Genomic DNA, 22816 nt, shown 5'->3' with positions numbered 1-22816 from the left:
TCAGAAGTACAGTTATTAGATCATCAACACATGATTTCTGTCAACAAGAAGAATCTTAAGATCATCATAAAGCCCAAAAAGAAGGCTAAGTCCTATGTAAGACATTTATTCTTCATTTTGAGGAAGGAGAATAATCCTTCCAAAAGATCCTTCCAATACTGCTTCCCAAAGAGCTGAGCAAGAGAAAAAGGATTTTGTGATTATCCTTACTTACAATTGAAGGTGAAATAGTCATTAATGCTGTTTACTTTTCTTTGCCTTTCTAGCAAAATGCCTTTTGCTTAAGTCAAAACACAAAAACCACTTTCCACCACAACCAGTCAGCTATTCTTTTCAATGCCCCTTTGAGCTGTCTGCTTTTTTTACTGGATGGACATGAGTAGGATATAGCTGTGCTTTTGTGTACACATATTCCTGCTGAACCTACTCTAAAAGAAAATGTAAAGTCAGGTGGGAAAAAATCAAACCAAACCAAAAAACGGAGAAAACTACTTCAGACCATTAACTTTTAGAATTGCCTCAAAGAATATTGTCCTTGTGTGTTATGAATGAAAAAATCAAACCATCTCCATATGCAATCTGCTGTCAGGTTTTTTTTGCAGGCATTACAGCTTTTCTGGGTTATAGTCTTTCAAGCATTAAGTAAAAAATGCTGATATCATCTTCTTTTGTCAGAAAACTTTTTTCTGAACAGCAAGAACTTGTGAACAAGTGACTTTGATTCAGATACCAATGAAACACCTACAAATAATGTCTGTACTCCTGAATGCTATCTTTGTTGACAAGTGGTGAGCCCCTCTATGCTTGCTTTTCAGTGTAATGGGTGAATGCTGCACAGCCTCCCTTGGCTTTCTCTGGATATTTTGTATCTGTGCAGACTGGGGGAAGGCACCATTTCCATCTCACACCTTCCTGATAGTCCTTTCAGGGAGAATTTTTCTTCCTAATTGGATTACAAATATATTCTTTTCTCTCTAAAGAAATGGTTTCTCTCTTCCCTCTTCAGTCAGTGTGAGCACGGGAGACTGGCAGCAAAAAAACACATCCAGTAGTTTAACTGGTTTAGCTGTGTACAGCCATCTCCAACTGCACACACTTCAGGGCTACCCTAAGCCCCTGTTCAGCTGGAGGCCTGGAACTGAGCCTGTGTAGGAACAGGCATTAAAGTCTGCTCTAGTGAATGACTGCACAGCTTGGAGTAGCAATTACTTCATTCTGGGAGACTGAAAATCCCATGGAGCCATGGGAAATGCTGCATTGTTCAACCGGCCGCTCTGTACATACATGAACAATAGAGGCTGTTTCACAATGCCAGGTTTAACAATTAAATAAATTCATTTAAAAAAACTTACAGTCTAGCATATGTGGCATGAGACCACTGACAAATTCTGACAGTCACACTGACAATGACACATTATATTTCTGCCTAAGTATGTCCTTTGCACCTTCATGAGCTAAGCCTTTGCTTTTTTTCTGTAACTATTTGCCAAGCAACAATAAATACTCAGGCTCAGAAAAGAAATATTTCTCATGCCTGCTACTTAATTACAATTTATAGACTCAAGACTAGATTGGTCTAAGATATATTTTTTTCAAGTATTCTCTTCTTGTTTATAGTACGACAGTAGTACCTTATTGCACATTGTTTCTGAAAGACTTACTTCTACAAGTGTGGAAAATTATTTCGTTTGGGGCACTTGACAGCTTTGAATCCTGGTAAAATGACTTTCCCCTTCCGATACAGATCATCCTGCAAACCTTTGTTCATCCTCTGCACCAGGAGCTTCTCGTAGAGCAGTGGATGGTAGGCCCCTAAGGTGCAAGCTGCATCGTAGTAGAGTTCATGGTAGTGACACAGGTCGGTCTGTCGCACTGAAGGGATGTACTCGTACACGTGCACTTCATTACACATGGACATCATGATAAGGATACCTGCAACAAGAAGTGAAAACAAAAGTGAACACCAGCTTTCACTTTTCTCGCAGAAATTTCCCTGCAGTCAGTCCATCTATTTTTTCTTTCCTTCTTTTCTTTGCTGTCACACATCTTAAGTATGCTGTAAAATCATTAAGTGAAGCAATCGTCCCCTTTATTTGAGCAGCTTTCATTTGTCCCTGATACATACAGACTGTGATCCCTGTAGAGTCAACAGGGTAGGATAACAGTCATAAAGAAGGAGTGAAAAGCCTGCAAAGAGCACCATCAGCCTCCTGAGTGAGAAGACTGCTCTTTACCACCTCCCCCCATTTACTCTATGGACTGTCCACAAAACATTCCCCACAAGAATCTGTGAAATATCTCCACCTTATTGCAATGTTGGTCTCTCTTAGTCTGAAATTGAACCAATTCCTCTTTTCCCATCCACTTGCTTCTCTCTAAGCAGCAAGACTTAGCCAAACACATGCAGAAGGGCATATAAAGAAACATCACCCATGTAGTGGTGGCACAGAAGCCCACAGCTTCAGACAATTCTGTGAAGTCTCATGGAGAGACACCAGAGACAAATTCCTACTTAAAGCAGTGCTGTCATAAGGAAAAGCCCCTCACCACCTACTTGTTCAGCAAGCAGAAATCTACAAAATACCAACCCATTATTTTCTGCCACGTGCCAGTTGCACACTATCATCAGCACCATCAAGGTCTTTATCGCCTTGAAACAAGAGAAATATTGCTGTTGCAGCTGCACATTTTCAGATGGACTAATACCAGGTAATGATCAATAGCATTGTCTAAATTACAATACTTTCACATCAATCACAGCTCCTGGAAGCCTTTTCTGTTTCACAAAGCCATGCAAAAGGAAAGTGACATGAAGTAAGTTTTGGATGCCATTTATTTTTTTTAAGATTTCACTTAAAAAATAAATTTGTGTAGAAAATGTATTGAGGCACTTGTAGCACTACTGGTATCCCTATCTGTGGAATAGGACTGTCAGCTCTCAGGGGAGGTGGCTGTATAACTCTGCTCACTTGGCACTTACAGATGAGAACTGATGTAACTGTTGTTTGGTGGGTTTTTTTCTGCACAACAGCTTTAGCATCATCAAAGGTGTTTTGGGTAGATCTCAGAAGTGAAATGAATTAACATAAAAATGATTTTGGTTTCTTAATTAAGCAAAGCCATTTTCTGAAGTTTACTTTACAGTTTGGGAATGCAGGGATTTCAATGGCTTGCTAATGAAAAGAACCTTATTTTCTCCCTGCTGTGTATCATTAGATTATCAAAATGACTTTTCCCTGCCTGATGTGTGAAGCAACTGAAAACAAATTACTTCTGTGATTAAATCTTTTATCATAAATTAAAGGTTCTGAAAATATTTTATAATTGTTCTACAGCTTTACACTCTACAGAATCTATAGTGTTAGAAAAGCTAAGCATATCAATTCTGAAGTTCTCAAATTTGAGTGAATCTCAGTCTTAAGCAGCAAGAAACACATATTCATGGTGAAAAAATATTTAATCCCTATTTGAAAAAAAAAAAAGTACAATCTTAATAAACCAAGTTTCCTTGCATTGAAAATTTTACAGAGATACTCTGAATTGTAACCTGCCAAGCAGTTGTATCTAGAATTGTTTGGTTTTTTGTTGTTTTAGTTTTACAAATGCTTTCGTCAGCTTTTCCACTGCCAACCTCCTCCCTCCACTGATGGAGAGCCGACCTGCCATTCCAAGGTAATCGTTATCCAGCTGGATCAGAGGGTGGATGGTGGCAATGTGTGCAATAATGAATCACATCCAGAAACAGACAGTAAAATGACTTCTCTCCTGTGCCCAGAGACAACTTCAAAAGCTACACCACCAACATCTTAAGAAAACGGGCTCTGATGGAAAGTACAAGCCTTACCCAAAGTGTATTTTATTATTTCACTGCCACATTACCAAGTTAACTCTACAAGTAATAAAGGAAGTTGCCATTTGTGGGATTGAAAATTGTCAAGAACAAAAATTGTGACTCCTTAATAATAGAAAAATAGCCACTTCATGTATGGTGCAACCATGGCAAAATTTTAAATGGTGTCATTGACTTTCCTGTAAATTAGCTCATGGAGGACTTAGAAGTGGTAAAGTTTTACCTTCTAGTCATCAGTGGTTCAGTGTCCTCCAGAATCAACCTAAAAGGCACACTGAGCTATCTAGTTTAGCTCCTTACTTTTTCTGTCTGGTTCCATCCAGACCCATGTCTTGGGATTTCAGTCTAGGTTGCTCATAAATAACCGTAACTTCTACTTACATTTTTGCTCATGCTGGACCATGATGTTTGGCAGGAGGAAAGACATTGACTTGACAGACTATTTTGGAGTGGTAACCACTAAGTTATGGCACATTCTTGTGTTGAAGTCTGAAAGATGAGCTACAACAACAAGTAGAGATTACCACATACAGAACTGTTCCTGTGCTAAAGGCTGATCTGCCCTGGTGGAATCAGGAGCAGTCCTGATACTTCCACCAGGCCTTGTATACATGTCAAATGCTTAAACCCTAGTCTGGACAGGAATGGTGGTCAGTGCCAGGCTGTTCTTCCTTTAGCACCTCTAACACTACAGATCTCCAGCCCATAGGACCAGCAGTGTGGTACAACCAGGACTTCCATCCAAACCATCTGTGGGTGAGATGCAGGAGCTAGGGTCCTCTACTTAGCTGGCAGAGGCCCCAGATTCTCCCTTGAAATGATCTGCTCCTGCTATTCTGCACTGCATTAAAAAAATAAAACAAGAAAACAAGAGGATGGAGAAGGAAGAATTAAAAAAAAAAAAAAAAGTTATTTTTGGAAAGAAAGCCACCTTTTTTTGTACAAATACAGTTCTCTCTAAAATAGAGAAGAAATGGTTTCATTTCTGTCTCATGCCTTGGAGTATGTGAAACCCCTTCACAGGGGACAGCCCTACTGTTGTAGAGCCATTACTGCAAACTCAGTTTACAAAAAAAATGTTAATTGAGCATCTTCAAAAGAATAGCAGCAATTTAGACCACTAGGACATTTACATCAATCCATGCACTGATGTAAATATATTCATATAGTCCATATATTTAGGTTTTATTCTATTTTTTTCCTAACACCATGTGTCTACGTTGTTTTTCCTAAGTCCCTAAAAAAGCACTGCCAACAGAGCTCCCTGGACTACATGTCTCACATTCTATCCCACATTTTTTCATACCACTCTTTAACTCAATTCCTCTCTTTGCTTGGTTTTAACATTGCAGGAAGCTACTGACATCTGTATCCAGCAGATATAAATGTGCCAAGCTGTCTATATTTTCATCTACCTTCCCACCTTCCCTTCTCTCCTCCATTTAGCTTCAGTGATATTATAATTTTTTTTAATAATCAATTGTTTTTTGCCACTTACATGATCCCCAAAATATTTTTTACATTATGTTTGAACTTTAATGTTTTGGATGCAGTCTTGGAGCTAAAGAAGAGGAATGTGCCTGTTTTCAGACTCATCTTGGTTCTATTAACTCATTTTACTTGCCTGTCTATTCTGAAAAGTCCCATGTTGCTCCCCAGTTGTTATCTTTACACATTTCTTTCTGTGTTACTGATTTCTAAGTTTCTCTTTTGTGGCTGAATTTCTTGGCATTTTCTCCCACACCTGTAGTGCCAAAGTGTGCTTTGTTTACCTCCTAACCCTGTCCTGCCCTCGGAGTATGTCTTTATAGTTATTTATTTTGTGTACTTTTCACATCACCACCCAATTTAACATCATCTGCATTGACTTTGTTCCCTCTCTCAACACTCCTCCAGGATTATCAGTATGAATGAACACTTCATTGTTTGATATCCTGTAAGGTGAAGAATTTCCATATGATACACTTCAATATTTGTCTTTGCTAACAGTCCTTACAACAATTTTCAGTCAATGCACAATTATTATATATATAAAACAGCACAGGCTGTCTTACATGGAACCTAAGGAGCTATTAATAAACAGGATGAGACAGTCATTGTCCCAACACAATATAGAGCCTGGACAGAATTATTTTTACAGAGATGTTTATGCCCATCTCTGACCTTGCTGGTTTAAAGCATTTTTTACAGACAATGCAGGAGACAGGTATTTCTAGAGCAAAAGTCATCTGACTTATTTTAGATGTCTGCTTTAGGATGTGTTGAATTGTTCACTTACAGAGAACTTTTGTTTTAGCGTTGTTTCTCTCCACTGACTAGAAACCAAAAGTAAGAGTCTGGCACTTCGCTGTCAAGAACTTTCTCCTCTACTCTCCTATGTAAGTAGCTTTTGGAGCTTCATGAAAAATAATATAATTGGCTTTTCCAGAAGCACAATGTGAAAACAAGGCATGATCAAATGTGGCCCTGGAGCAGTTACCCACACCTGAGATAGGTATCACAAGCTCCTTTGCTGTCAGCAGAAGAAAGTGGGCACTTTTAGGAAGCAGTGCACATCTAATGGATTATACAAGCCATTCTCCAGAAGTTCCTGGTTTTTTCTGTTGGCTGTAGGGGAAGCCTGAGTGGCAGCATGGATAGCTGCACTCCCAGAATGGGATGAAAATTTCACACATTGAGGGCAACATGGGGCTCACAGTAATATTTAAGAGGCACCTATTTTTTGCTCTAATAATTCTGAGGGTGACAAACATAAATACAGACCTGCACTGGAAACAGCTGAAGTCAGGAGGCACAAATCCTGCTCTCTGACTGACCCAGACATGGACCATACAGATATGGCAAATTTATGTGCAAGGATTAAGCTGAAGGGAGATGTGGGTTTTTTCCCAGCATTCATAAATACTATGGTATGGGAATGAGAGTAAAAGCAGAGAATTACAAAGTATTTAAGGAAGGCCAGTAGAAATGCACAACTTGAGAAAACATAAAACCTGAAAAGGAAAGCCTATAGGCTGTATGTAGCATCTGAATATCAAAAAGCTTTTAAGATCTTAAATATCTAATCCATATTTCACATTAAGGGAAAGGTCAGAGTATCCAGCCTGATTTTTGACAAACATAACCAGTGCTACCATACATTCAAAATCACAACTGAAGATAATTCAGCATAGGCCACTCAAATCTAATTCTAATATCCTTGCTGGATTTTTGAAAGTCCCATTTGGATTTCAATTACAAAAATGGAAAAATGCAAAATAATTCCACCTGCATTGTGGTAGAACATTCAAAGGTGTGCCTTGTGAACATTTTATAGTTGAATGGCAATGTTCCTGAACACCCAACTGAACATTTGAAAAAAAAGAAAGGAAAAAAAAAGAATTGTGAACATACTCTTTTAAAAATACTATAAAATATATTATTCCAAAAAAATTATGTGGTTTTCAGAGAAGCAGACAAATGCAACTTTGTTATAACAGTGCAATTGTAGATGGCTAAAACACTATTATGTATTTTGAATATTATATATTAGTATTTCAAAATCCTTAGAAAAGTGTGTTATCTCTTCCTAGCATTTTGGGTAAGATCAAGTGTAGTGTAGTACTTTTATTTTTTCCTATTTGGCAGATACCTTTGGTGTTAGGAAGTGTTTGGTATAGTTTAAACTCAATCCAAATGTCACAAATAAACCTAGCTTTTACAATCTGCACTGAGAACATTTAAACCAGAATTATATTAAGATTAAATTCTTTGCATGGGTGGTTTTTACAAATGAACATGTTCTATGGATTCTAATCATAAGGAGAAAATGTTTTTTCTATTTGTTCTTGGCAATTTGCACTCTAGTTTAAAAAAGAACGTTTTCTGGTTTACAAATAAATAAAATATGGTTTAATATATCTGAATCAACAGATGCTGTATGAAAGCATCTAGAATTATAAGTGTAACTCAAACATTCATCAAGAACACAGAATCATTATAACATAATACAAGAGATGCTGAAAACATTTAAATACACATAATCTGATTTATTCTCATAATGTATCATTTCACACATGTAAATTCAGTTACAGAAAATAATTTACCTAAATACACTAGTAAGTTTGTGTATTTCAAAGCATTACAAATAAGCAGAAAGCATTTAGAAGGTATAGACTTCTATATGATAGCCTACTACTATAGTCTCTCTTGAATGGATTGCATATACCACAGGAAACACCTTGAAACCAAGGGCCAAATGTGCCTCAGTTATTCTTTGGTACATGCAGTAAAAGTAGCTCCGGCTTTTTAAAGCACTTTGCTTCTTAAAAAGGGTTCTTTTACCTCTGTTTAGTTCATGAACTATGTAAAAATATTAACCACAAGAAAATCAAATTATTTATCAAAGAATTGTCACCAAATGGCCCTGTGCCTAAGCTTAATAATTTGTGCAATACTTGTCATCTTTGATGTATAGATACTAGCATTACATAATAGACCTTGAAAATTACATATTTATAACTTGGTGAATGCAAAAAGCTCTACATTAATCATAATAATGCATTCTGTAATATGAGCATAGACTGGAAAATACTGACCAGTAATATAATGTAATTCTAAATGTATTATTTAATTTTGGGTGATACACTGGAATAATACATTTTTTAAAATGTGATTTAAGAGGCGAGTTTGTTCTTTTATATTTCCATTTCGGGAAGTGGGAGATACTCAGATTCCAGTGCACTTTTTATTAGAGTAAGAATAATTTGAAGCTTATGTATTGGAGGTATTATTTATTTGTGTGCTAATATGAAAAACACTGAGCTGGCAAGAGTGAGCACTATTCTGTTCCTGCACCAACTGCTGTTAAAATGACTGAATAACAGCAAGAAAAGCAACTCTTAATATGTCCAATTGTTTCTTTCAGTTCATGAAAGTGCATTTTTTTCTAAGCAGAGCTGGAGATCAGCTATATACTGCTATACAACATGATCTCCAAAGCTGTTTTAAATTTAAGTTCTTAATCATACAACGACCTGCTAATGTTGCAGTGTAATGATAGCCTTGCTTGTACTATTGTCTTGATGCATGCAAATGAAGATTAAAATAATGTTATTGACTATTACTGCAAAACTGTTAAAACTGGAATGTCAACTGTAAAGTCTCAAACAACATTTCCCTTCTCCCAACAATAAAGTAATCTGGGCTTAGTTGTGTTCAGTGGACTGTATGTTATGCTAAAATTTCTAGCACATATCAAAACTACCACCTACACAGACAACCTAAAATGTAAGAATATACACAGGTCATGTTTTGATTGAAAACAAACCAAAATACTGCAGTCACAGCTTTCAGCTAGCTTTTAGAAAGATAAAAGTCACTGCTCTCTAACAGTACACAAATGTGAATTTCAATTAAAGTCACCTCTGAAGAGGTAAATCAGCAAAGTGTACTGATGGGCTATGGTAAGTAGGAATTGATAGAAAATCCACTAAGTAAACAGTGGACAGGAGCAAAATCTCCACAGAAAAGCCTTTATATGATCTTGACATAATTAAAAAGCTCTCAGAATTTCCTAATGCTAATGTACCATCCCATCCAATGAGCACAGAATGCTGCTCTTGGGAAACTCTGCAGTTTTACTCTTGCTCTTCAGATGACAAACATTTAAGTCAGAATAGGCTATTTACATTGGCTAACAAAGAGGGTACAGGAACAGTCAATTCTTACAGCAGAATGGTAACAGTAGAGACTGACACTTTATATATTAGCAGATTCAATTAAAAACTGTGCTTTGATATGTACAGAAAGATGAGAGGAAGACTGAGTTCACATTTTACAGTGAAAGACTTATTAACAGGAAGTAAGAGGTAACTTCTGTTGCCAAAACGTAGGGCAAACCCTTCCCTAGTAACTAAGTGCTAATTTAGGATTTGCCAGTGGAATCCAAGACTGAGGTTTGGTGGTTGGATGCTTATATATCTTCCAAGAAAAATGGTGTAGATCCAAGTCCAAGATGATATGTAAACATATCAATGCTCATTTAGCAAACTTATTTTCAGCCAAATGTGAACCAACAACTCTAAATGTGAAAAGCCACCATGGCAATTGCCTAATGCTAATGTAAGATGATGAGAATACGGTGCAGAAATTTGTTTAGAAGCATGAAGGCAGCAGCTGCAAAAGCAACGCAAAAATATGAAAGAATGGCTTCTCAAAGCTCTTATAAGGATTAGACTAGGAAGAGTAAATGGTTTATTATGAGGAGTGACATTAGCTAAGCTATGACATGCCACATAAGGCAAAATTACAAGCCAACTGAAGTCCATGCTGGTGTCTCAGGAAACAAACCAAGAGACTCCCAGATTAAAATCAAAAGGTTGCTTTACCCTGTTGGACCTCGACCCACAAACCGTCCCCCCACCCCTCAATTAATCCTGCTCTTCCCATCCTCTTGCTTCCCCTCCACAGCTGGGACACGCCCTGTGCTTCTCTCACCCAGCCACCAGCTGTCAAATGCTACTGCCTCTCCTCAGCAACACTGAGCTGGTGCAGAGCTGACATAGCAGGGTTTGAAGGAGGCAGGAGGTCCAGGCAGAATTTATGCAGATATGAGGCAGCCTATACCCCAAAGGAAATGCAAAAAGCATTATTTTCCCTAGCTCCCATGCAGTGAAAAAAACAGAGGAGAAGTTCTACCTCTTCTCTCTCTCTCATTCCTCTAAAATCAAAGCATGTGAGAGGCTACCTCTTTCTCACTGGCTCCCTTTCTGAGAGATTTAATAATATTGTGACTTAACGATGCTAAAAGATTCCCCTGACATAAGTCACTGTGGAAGGATGCTGACTTGTTGCTGCAGAAGAACACCGTGAGGACACATTCCACCAACATCCTCCCTTTGGCAAGATTCAGTTTCTTATAAATAGTGCTAAGTGGCAGGAATAGATACAATTGTCAGGAGAAAAACGTAATTACTGAAGAAACATTGTAAGACCATGCTAAAACATTCTTGACATTTGTGAAAAGAAACATTCCGATGTTTCCATGTTTTAATTTATACATTTGTCCAATTTTGTAAACTGGGCCTAATGGAAGCTAAAAAGCTTGAAACGAAAGTGCCTTGCTCGACTCAGAACCATTTTTGTAACCTTTTCTATATTAGAATAATCATGGTCCATGCTAGAAATTCCTCAGATTCAGGAATGTATATGTCTGTAAAAATTCATGTCCCCTATTTAACAACAGCCTATTTTCCTTCATATAGCTGTTTTAAGCATAGTGGCATTTAGTAGTGTGGTAATTTAATAAATTATTTTCTCTTCTTGAAATTAAGACACTCACATTTTATGATGGCCATCACTTACTCAATCTTTCTACTAATTCTATAAGAAATAATTTTATAGATTTTATAAGATCAGGTAGAAGCTCAATATTCAGCATACCTCTTTCATACAGGTACACTAGTTGTGTCTGCCAGATTCAGTTCCAGCAGGATTATTTGCTGCATGAGTGATTGAGAGATACCTGAACTGAAGACCAACATGACTTTGCATCTTTCTGCCAAGCTGCATTATATTTTTTATGCTTTATCTTGCCCTTTATGTCCCTGACAATATGCATTTGCTGTTTCTGTGCTATCTCTGTATTTAGATTATGTTACATGTACAATACATAGACATTAATTCAATAAGGTTATCAAAACAGGAAGAATCACCCTAATAAAATATTTAAAATACATCTACCAGAAAAGTTGCTAGTTATGAAATGGGGTGGATATGACATCCAATAAGCTCATCTAAGCTCATCTTAAAGTTAGTAACAGCCTACCAAAAAGCACTGCTCCTTGGAAAAGGACAATATAAAAATAAAATTCCCACTAGAGAAGAAGGCAAATTTGCGTCTGTACACAGAGTATATTTATCTTTACAGCTTTTGTTGTTAAAATTTGGCTTGTTTAATGGTTTATATTTTCAAAGCTTTCTCTGCTTGAATGATATTTTTTGTCACTAACTTTTAGATTTGGGATTGAAGATTACTGTTCTATTCTCATAGTGAAATTAATTCCATTTCTTCAAAGAAAGGTTTTGAAGTGTTTTTTATGTATGGTGGAAGTACAGATTGACAGCACAATGATCCTCTTCAATATTCTTACAATGAGCAGCTGTTAACCTATTTTTATCAACAACTTCATTGCTACAAGAAACACTTTTGCAAAATTCAGTTGTGAGATCATTCCACATGAGCTGTCTTCTCCCTGTGAATTTTTACAAGCATGTTCCAAAAAAACCTCACTTCAAGAAGTAACCAACTGCCAAGGCCCCCTCCGACAACACACCAGGCCTCCTTTACTTTCCACTCGTGTTCCAGGTATGCACAATCCACTCAAGGCATAAAGGTCTCCCAGAAACCTTTATATTCTCCCTCTGGGAGCTTCTGCACCCTCTCTAAGGCCTTTGGTGTGCTCCAAGGTATCCTAGGATGCCACTTCTGCATATAGAATCCAAGATAAATGCTCAAAACCGGTTTTCCCATATCAGATGCAATCTCAGGTGTCTTTTCTTTCAGATTCAAATGCAAAGGGAAAAAAACAAACCATTTTCTGACTGCAGCAAATACCTAGATCAATATCATAGTGTCAGTGAAGAAAGGATGGAGTTTCCAAAGTGGAAGATGGTATTTGAAGCTCTACTGCCCTCTGAGTCTAGAAGCATAAGCCAGGATGACCCTGACTCAGCCTTGCCACTCTGCCTACTTGCATCCTTTAGACTTGCCCACAGTCAGGACCTGCTGTACATCAGATAAGTTGTTCTGCTGTATGAATTGTGGGCAGAGTGCCAAATTATCCCCCCAGAAATACTAAGGAAGGACCAAAAAGTACAGCTAATCACTATTGCTTCCAGTGAAGAAGAGGAGTGCTCAGACTGAGCACTGGAAGCCCCTGGCCTATATAGGGAATACAGCTCAGCCTGCCATTGATTTCACCCTGTCTACGTGATATACCATCTGCCTTCATTTGTTGTCTGAGGATTCTCTGCTTTGTGATTCCAATGAGGGACTTCAGAACTGACTAAGTCCTCAAAAGATAAATTAATATGGAATAATACAAATTTCTCATAGATATATGCATGTTTTATAGATATGGTAGGCATACTATGGATGTGAAGGGCAAGAAAAGAAGAACACCAATTCACTCAACTATTTTCTAGTTCTTATACTGTGTGTTTCTAGTAGTCATTGTTTCTGTATAAAGCACACAGTACACATTTATGGACTTGATCCTCATGCAATGTATACATTTGAAATTATTTTTTAATTTAACATGTCTATGGGGACCATCTTTGGTACACCTACCAATGAACCCTGAAGAAGGAGGGTTGGGCTGTATCTTCTCTTTAGTGTTCTCCTGAATGATGTCCCAGAGCTGCCATATAAACTTTGGATGGAGGATGTAGAACGGCTGGGTTGGATTCTTCCTGCGATGCTGTACGTAGGGAGTGAACAGATTGTAGTCTGGCTTCTTATACCACTGGGAGGAAAAAAGTCACATGTTTTTTAATAGTAAGAAACATGTTTTAAACACTACATGTAAAATAACATAAACTGACTTCATTTGGGTTCTGCAGAACAGAAGCAAATGTAGCAAAGCAGCTTGCACTGGTGGATGCTTCTGCTAGAAAGGCATTCCTCACTCTGGGCTATTCTGTTTCTTCTCTTCATACAGAGATTCCCAATAAGTAATTGACTGCTGTGGGATGAGCCAAGACCATTTTTTCCTCACAGATCCATATTAAAGAAGAGGTTCAAAGAGCATTGACATGATATCTGGGCCTGGGGGTGAATCTTCCTCTGAATGTGTCCCTGTCCCTGACGGAGGCAGCAACAGCGCATGACACGGGCTGATGGCAGCCTGTGTGGGAAGCAGGCAGCCTCTGGCATCTGTTGCTAAGGGAGTTCAGCAGATGAAGGCTTACTTTCTGCTTTGCAGCCTGCTCAGCTCTGAGCTCCCTCTGCCAAAAGCCATCAGATCAACTTCTCTGCCGGAGCTGCAGCAACAGCCAAAGCAGAGACTCCCTCAGTGACAACCAGATGGACATCTGCTACTCTCAGACAGGGGGTGGACAGCAGGGCACAGATGGCTGTGGGACACTGGACATAAAGGGAATACTGGTGGGGAGGAGGCCTGAGAAATGGGGAAGATATCCAGAGAGATTTCACTAGGATGTTGTCTTTTGTTTGGGAAGGCAGAGGGGAAGATGGGGAAAAACGGATGCAGTTTTTCACCTTTCCTGATAAAACCTACTTCTGAAATTGAGCAATGTTCCCTCCTTGGCAAACATATAGAAAACTCACTGTTATGTGAAAGTAGTAATAGTTTATTAAACAAATGCCACCATTCATCTGTCCTGGCATCACAGAACAGTCCCTTCCAGTATAATTGCTGGCTACTAAAAAGTTTTTGACCAATAAAAAAATTCCTATTGACATAGCATTCTCCACTCAGATAGAGACAGAACCTGGGGCTCATGATGAAAAGGGAGAACCAGGAGACTAAAGTAGTAAATTAATTTCTTCCAGTACTTTCAAATAATTGGGAAGAAAGATCCAAGTGGATATCTTACCACATTCAGATTTGCAGAGTAGGGAGCAGGATCCCAGGCTACTAAGATAACATCTTTATACAAGGAACTGTCGACAAAGTGATGGTTTGGATTGGTGAGAATCTGCAAACAGAAATGCAAAGAATTCCACAGCATTAAAAGCAAGTGGGATCCACAAAAATGGCAAAATCCTTCTCTCAAGTGAACAGTCCTACCCACGCTGCTGTTTGTTATGCTTCAGTTCTGGTTGACTTTAAGCATCTTGTTTTGTTAAAAAAATATACAAAAAAAAAAAAAAAAAAGCTTAGCCATAAACAGCACTCATTACAGTCTGAAGTAGCAGTATGCTGAATTATTCTCCATCTGTGAGGGATGTGATGGTACCACTTGAGATGCTGTGTTATTGTGTATCAACATTACCTTGTATTCTGGAACTTGAAAACCAAATTATTTCAGATCGCCTGTGGGATCCTCTTGGACACAAAGCAGCTTTCTTTGAAGTGCTACAGCCCCCAAAAGTAATTCTCTGCCCCCCATGCCCAGCCACCTTTTTCATGATTTTCTCATTTTAACAGCAAGTCAGTGTCATTTTAATCAAAAAAATGCAAAATAGACCATGACTGTACAAATTGGAATACCTAGAGAAACAATTCCAACAACAGGCATGTTACAGGGCTATTTTTGAAGGAACTCTAATTTGCTCTAATCTACTGCTCTCATATAACTCCTTCCTGCATCTCCCAGTACTTTGCCTGATCATCCCACCACACTGGAAGTCTACTCTTCACTCCCGCAGGCTCACCCCTTCCAGAACCCTCCATGTCTAACCAGATCTCTTTGATTCCTGGTGCATCCAATGCCAGGCAGTTCAACATTGGTCAAAGCAGCATGAATTTTCTTCCAGCTGTTAAAATAATCAACATTCTAGACAAATAAATTCATAATAATTTTCATTTCCCTTTAGGATCCAATGAGCCATATTTAATTATGCATATTTTTCTTCAGAAAAATAATATTGTTGCCATAGCAATATTCTTCTTATTATAAACTTTGAGTTTAATGATTTCCATCAGCCTTCTACAGTAAGAACAGAATTAGTCATGCTGCTATCAGTATCCCCAACTTAATTTCTCAGAACAATTTTCACCTCTGAATGTAGACACCTTTTTTGAGTATACAGAGCAAATTGACCAAAAGGCCAAGATTTTAAAAGCTTGGTTCCACACTTACCACACAAAGGAGCTCTTACTTGCCTTACAGTAAACAAGAGTCCTCTGGAGGTGCGGTCCACACAAATTTCACTTTCAGTGAGTCTGCATTCATACCTATGAGTTTTTTCTGCAGTAACAGTTGCCACTGCACAGGCCTCCTTCATGTCCTTTGGGCTTTCACAGTGGAGAATATGAAGAAAGAAGGGGCCACAGCAGCTTTTTAATTAACTGAATGCAGGAGTTTCCAACAGTGAGGAGGGAAGGAGGGTCAGTAAACCTGTACAGGTAACGCAGCTACAGTATAGGCAGGGAAAGCAACTTCCATCTAGTGGCAGTGCAGATTTCACTCTCGGAGAGGGCAAGGCTAATTTCTCAGCAGGTGGACAGACCATCATGGATGGCTTTGAAGGAGCACAAAGCTGGTGGGAATACAAGCTCTTTTGAGGAAGCCACGTGAGCTGACCTGGCCAGAACTTTGCTCTCTGTTTTCTTGAGAGGTCTTATGGGGAGCAAGACTGACACAGTGCAGAAGAGAAGACCACGGGACCCCCCACTACCATCCCAGTGGGAATGTACTGCAGCAGCTCTGGGAGCCAGAAGACCCCACTCTGCTCTGCATGGAGAGCAGCTAATTTAACCACAATTTCTCTGAATTTGCTGGGGAGCTAAAAAGCTCAGATCACTCCCTGAGAACATTTCTCTCTTCTATAGGGAGCCTACTGAATCTAATAAATTATAAAGAGAGTTTCTAAACCTTTATCCTCACCCAGTTCAGGAGTTCAGGCATGGTTAATGTCAGGACATTTTGGCTAACAGTAAAATGGAGACTCGTCAAAGAAAAGGAAAAAAACCCAACAAAACCAAAAAAAGTAAAATAAAATACATGAAAATCCATGTTCCCTGATACACTGATTACAGCACTTAAGGCAGAATAAGATATTTCTGCTTTCTTCTTGCAAACAAAAGAAAGGGGGCATATTTAACCCAAATCACTTCAAATATCTAGTCTGTTCTGCAGCCTAACAAAGACCTACAAAATGGGTGTGAAGGGAATGACAGTGAACAGTCCTCTTTTTGATGGCAAAGAACATGAGCTTATACACATAAAAAACACACCCACCAAGAACAGACGTAGCATGGGCAGTCACTCAAAGCAGAAGGAATTATGAACTCAAAAAATTACCGTAATTGAAAATTTTGCTCTCCTTCAACAAGAATCAATATATGCAGAGCATGCTACATGGCCAACCATCCTCCTGGTGTTGACTAAGTAAACATATTTCAGTATGTCATAAAATTTCACAGAAATTCTGTTGCTGATTTTTTGTCTGCATTTCATAAAGAGCAAAGAGGTTTGGTTTGCCCAAGACAGGAATTGAAGCAATAGCATTTTTGAACTTGAAAAACTAATCTCAACCATAAGGTGTCACTGTAGCTTAAGTCACAATTATTTATTTACACCCATACACAGAAAATCCCATTTTCTCTTATTTCCATTCAGATGAACAAACTCACCTGATGTGTAATACCCAGTACACACTATAGTTTTTTACTAGTTCTTTCCAAATTTTTAAACAATGACTTGCCTAGTGTTACACCACTCAGTTCCCATTCCTTTTGCCTTCCAGCAAGGAAATAATTGGGGAACTGGAAAATATGAGAAAACGGCTTTGGAATCACCACAGCCTGAGCTTCAGGAAAATCCTGAAGGCAATGACTTCTCCAGGAGGTCAAGGTCTTCTGTACTGACAGCTCTCTGGCATCCTGTAGAGCCTTTACAGATTAGTTCACATGAGAAAATTTACAAACTGGTTCTCTGAAATGAGGCTATCCAGCCACTCTACTGACAAACATCCCCGTAAGGGAAAACTTTCACCTTCTCTGCATCACGACTGTTGAACCACTAGCTGCTTCCCATATTACCCAACACTTTTTCAGAGGTTATTAACTTGCTGTCATATTGTACAAAAGAGACATTGACTTGAACTCTGAAAAGGAAGATCTTACCTGAGAATTAATGATCCGCATGGTTGTTTTATTGCCAACATCTTTTTCATAGCCACGTGTTGGAGCAGAATTAAATCTTAAAACGGCATCATGAGAATCTAGGAACACAAATGAGGGGGTAACTCTTTTTTCTTAGTATACAGAACACTAAGATAAAACCAGTTATCTAAACTAATACAAAACTTACACAATTGTCCTAATCTGGATATTCTAAGGATGATGAATGTTCTGCTATGCACAAACAGAAATCCTCTTGCATCTGCCATATGTTATTAACATAAAAGCTCACTGGGAAAAAAAGTTCAGAATCATCTAATAATTTAGCATGCAATACTTAAATACTTCTCTTAATTGGATAGACTTACTGTGGGAAGACTATTAGTACATCCAGTACACACAATTGCTCACTACTACTATCACAAAATTTACAGGGAATTACTCCATGCAAAAGCATGTAAACTGCAGGGATATCTAATTGCACATTTGAATTAATAACAATGCTTAACTATAAGCTTGTGTTTCACAGTATGTTATAATACCTGAAAATCTCGGACTACCCCAAATCTATTAATCATACTGTGTACTTACTCTCAAGCTCAGTACAAATCTTAAAGAGCTTCTGTATGGAAGCCAGCCCACACATCTGCTCATACAAAGAAACCTCAGGATCCCTTGGTAGCAAAGATCTAACAGAGCTGAACTGTCAAAGTTACTCCACAAGCAGTTGACCTTGGAGTCATGGAGAGGAGAAAGCAGCTCTAGGTCAAGTATGGGTTGAGGGTAGACACCACATGCAAGCCTTCTTTGGATTAGAGATAATCAACCCACCAGTGCTTTTTTAAAGTGGATCTCAAAGCCCAAAAGGTGTAAAGGAGAGCAAAACATTTTATCCACTGTCTAGAAACAACGGCTCCTGTTGGTAGCTGGTATGTGGTCTGTTCTTATCCCTTCTGTCCATGGAAGCTGAGAATATGAAATGCCTTAACCCACAGGTAGGCTGTACAGCTGTTCCTCTCTTGTAATTTAAAATGTGTTGTCTGTAGCTCAAAAACTGGAAGAAGCAAAAGTCTCCAAAGATAACCAACATGCCTCAATGGAGTCTTGGCTTGATCCTATCAAACTGGGATCTTCCATCATTTCCCTCCTTTACTCTGCATTTCTTGTACTCCATAAAGGGAAACACAGTGTGGCATGCAGCCGGCAGTCTGATCTCAGATATACACGTTATCATTAATATGTCATGTCTGAAAAGAAGGATTTTGCCAGATACCCACCAAACCCAACTTTTCAGAACCTAAGGAGTGGAAGTTTTTTCTGTGTCCCCATGCAGGGACAACCTTAGCTTCAATACCTAGACCTTATTTGCCAAGCATCTTGATTGTGCAGGAACTAAAGGAAATTAATAGAAGCTGCAGGTACTTCACATATTTGGAGAAGGAAAAGAAAAACACAAGTTTGTTGTAATGAATTTAAGAACATAAACTTGGATCTGTGATTGACAACTTTTAGACAATCTGTTGACTGAGAACTGGATTATGAAATGGGAATTCTATGATTTACAGCTTAATTGAGAGACAGTGTGATGCATTTCCAACAACATTCATGCTGGTTCTTCATATACAGATGAAAAACTTCTCCTTTGCCAAAAATAGCTGGTTTTAAATAAACTGATTTTAATGTTAGTATGTGTTTGTAGATAAGCATTTTAAAGATCAAAAAAAGTTTGGGGTTTGATCACAGACCCCTGTTACTTCCCGTGATGCCAAAATAATTGGTTCTCTCAATTAGTAGCATGATCACAATGGGAGTGTTTGCTATACTTGCACAGTATTTCCATGCCTACTTTCATTTAAAAATGTCAGAGGGGTGGGGGAGAGGAGGGCCAAAGGCAGAACACAAATTAAAATTTTTGCTTGTGTTTCTAATAGGAACACAGAAGAGGGAGCTAAAGGCCTATAAAGGGAAATGTCCTTTGCTACTTCTTTCATAGGGATTTTTTTTCACTCTTGGGAGAATAAACCATAGAATCACAGAATGGTTTGGGTGGGGAGGGACCCTTAAGGCCATCTAATTCCAGCCACTCTGCCATAGGCAGGGACACTTCCACTAGACCAGGTTGCTCAGAGCTCCATCCAACCTAGCCTTGAACATTTCCAGGGATGGGGCATCCACAATTTCTCTGGACAATTGGTTCCAGTACCTCACAGCTCTCACTGTAAAGAATTTCTTCCTAACATCTAATCTAAGTCTCCTCTCTTTTAGCTTAAAATCACTCTCCCTTGTCTACCACTGCTGTAAGCAGTCACTTGGCCCCCCACCATCTGGGCCAAATCCTCTCCTCAGTCACAGGTATCTGCCCTGAGAGAGTCTTATTTAAAACCTTCTGTGATTCCTGGTTCCTCAACATCTCCTTGCACAACATGTATGAGATCTGAAAATTCTATGTGGGCTTTTTCAAATCCAATCTTCCTCCCTTTAGGTGGCATCAGATGACAATTTCCCATTTAAATCCGAAGTTCTTCTGTAGAAGATGACATGAGCTTCTGTGCCCAGAAGCTTCCTAAGAAAATGGGTACACACAGGAGCAAGCAGGCCCCAGGTACCATGTCAAGCACCCAAGTCCATACCTGGGCTGCACCTGAGTGTGCAAATATGACTTGAAGCATGTTGTAATATGCAATTATGTAAATACATCACAATATACTGTGGATTCTACAGTACAGCACTAATCCATACTGGTGTAAACTGGGTGTACTGGGGAACACTGACAGAAGATTCTGTTTCAGGCAAAGACAGCATGCTGGAGAAGGTAGAAACTGCTGAGCTTTTTCATCCCAAAGATTTCTACATCAATGAGGCTTCCTATGGAATTAGGAGTTACCCTGGTGTGATTTTAGCTGCAGGCTAGCTGGGCACCTCTGCTGTGCTAGAAGCCTGTTGCAGTAGTTTGATAATCCTAGAAGCTCCAACATATCCTAGAGATTTAAAGAAAACCTATCTGTGTCAAAGAGATGATACAGAGTGATGAAGCAAGTATTGGGATGTGAATCCTCCCTGGCAGATGGGGAGGATTAATGAGTGAACATCAAAAGGTTTTTTATAGAGAGCTGAAGGAGATAACTCTTCTTGTTTCAGAAACAAGTTCTGAAACCTTTCATCCTTCTTTCAACACTCTTAGCATACTACACATATACTACCAAAATGAAGAACTACATTAACACAAGGAGTAGCAATTTTTGAAAAGAAAAAATAAAAGTGACCTGGATTAGTGTTATGGTCCCACCGTCCTTTTCTGAATAGCTACTACAAAGTCACACCTTGAGGTGGGGGATTCGGAGTGACACTGACATCTCAGCACACCTGTAACCTCACTGACTCAAAGTAGCAGTGGGAAAACACACTTGAACTCATTTAGATTCAGTCTCAGAAAAGAGGCCAGAGGACTTGATCTAAGTGCATGAAGCTACTCAAGGGTCTGAATTCTTTATGTCTGTGAACTCTGAACCAGTAAGAGATGAAGAGGACACTCTACTGCTTCTTGACATGGAGACAAATGTCTGAGACAGCCATACAACAGAAATTTCTCATGAGCTACTGCAAAATAAAGACAAGTATAACACAGCTTTGCAGAATAAAACCTGAACATAGCTCTAATCTGCTGAAGAAATAAACACATGTTGCACACAAATATTGACTATGGCAGATCTGATGAAACCAGTTCCGCCTCCCTCCTACAAGCTGTAATATGATAAGAAGGCATCATTGCTTTCTTTAAATTAGATTATGACTTCAGGCCTGATTTTCCTTTCAGTTATATTGTTCTGAAAGGGAGCAGCTTCAGTGAAGTCCATTAGTTTACATTCATGCAACTCCAGTGAGAGAGAAAAACCAGACTTTACAGATCTGTGCTTGAGAAGCACGAACCTTTTGAAATTTAAACAAGAACAAACACATATACATAGACACACACAAATAAATGCATTACACCCACCTATTTCGTCCCCTAGAGAGGAGTTCAGTATTGCACCAGCAGACATAACTACTGCACAGCTCCCAAAGCCATGTGTATATAATTTGACCAGTGGAATTTGGGGAACGTGCTTTTCCCATCCAAGAGAGGAGAAGGGAGCCTCCTTGCCATCTATTGTTTTCACATTCACTCTTTCTTTTAGCTCACAGAATAGCTGGTCTCCTGTCAACTTGGAGTTTCGTTTCCCCTTGAACCGCACCCCATGCTTATTGGTACTCAAATAATCTTTCATCGCCTTCTGCAGTCGAGGGTTTAGCATCTTGGAAGAGACATCCCCTTTCCAAAGCTTGTAAAGAAAGGATTTCGACATTGTGGAATACAGCCCATCCCAGTCATCAGATTCATCAAGCATCTGGCCTCTCCTATGTTTTGTGCTCCTTCTCCTCATTCTTCTCTGATGGCTCCAGTTGTTCTGTAAAATATTTCCTTTTGGATTACTCACGTCAGCCGAAATGAATTTTTCTATCTCTTGAAGGTGGTTGTGTGACTGAGGCTGACCAGCAGCAAATAAATAATCATCATTCACTTGGTAGAAAGCACTTTTTGATTTTCTTCCTAATTGGGGTGGGAAAAACTCATCTTCATTTCTAAAGGCCTCTTCCAATACAGTCCATTTCTTAGAATTTACAGTCCCCGATTTAAAAGTACCTAGGAGATCCTCATTAAGAAGTACCTCATTCCCATCAATGGTTTCAGAGAATGATGGGTCATGAATGGCTCCCATGATGACTCTCTGCTTGCCCTGAAGGGGTAGAAGTCTCTTAGTTTCAATGTAAGAAAAGGAACTTGGAACTGGTTCAGCAGTGTTGCTATCTGTAAAATAGATGAATATCACCAAGAAAAGCAGGCCCCATGCAAAGATACCAAAGAGCATGAGTTGTTTCCATTGCTTCAAGTTAGGTTTCATGGCAATGCCTTTACCAGCTCCTCTGTGCCTTGAAGTATTGGTGAAGGAAAATAAAACCTGTAGAGAAGATCAAATGCTATTAAAAATCATTCAAAAAATAAATGCAACTCAGAAATACCTTAACACATATTGATAGATGGTGCAGAATTAATCTCCATGCAGTAGCACAAAGGATTCAGTAGCAGAAACAGAACTCCAGAGCCCACAGACACTGTAGGAGTGACACGCTTTGG

The 22816-nt window shown here is 38.9% G+C and overlaps 2 protein-coding genes across 2 annotated transcripts in view; one reads left to right on the top strand and one right to left on the bottom strand.

The window, feature by feature from the left end:
• LOC128804257 (pinopsin-like) overlaps positions 1-3810 on the top strand; it is a 75128-nt gene extending 71318 nt beyond the window's left edge. Inside the window, exon 4 of the mRNA XM_053971879.1 lies at positions 3595-3810. Coding sequence (XP_053827854.1) covers positions 3595-3810 — 216 coding nt within the window. The remainder of the gene's footprint in view (positions 1-3594) is intronic.
• On the bottom strand, positions 1664-22598 carry ST6GAL2 (ST6 beta-galactoside alpha-2,6-sialyltransferase 2). The gene is made up of 5 exons (XM_053971877.1): positions 21638-22598; positions 17647-17744; positions 14450-14551; positions 13182-13356; positions 1664-1932 (listed from the first exon to the last, which is right to left on the bottom strand). Exons 1-5 carry the CDS (start codon positions 22581-22583, stop codon positions 1664-1666), a joined length of 1590 nt encoding a protein of 529 aa, XP_053827852.1. The 5' UTR covers positions 22584-22598.
• Positions 22599-22816: the final 218 nt, after the last annotated feature.

This window comes from Vidua macroura, chromosome 2 (assembly GCF_024509145.1).
Source record: "Vidua macroura isolate BioBank_ID:100142 chromosome 2, ASM2450914v1, whole genome shotgun sequence".
NCBI classification, from domain to species: Eukaryota; Metazoa; Chordata; class Aves; order Passeriformes; family Viduidae; genus Vidua; species Vidua macroura.
The sequence above is the reverse complement of the archived record's forward strand: the minus strand, read 5'-3'. Positions and strand labels throughout refer to the sequence as shown.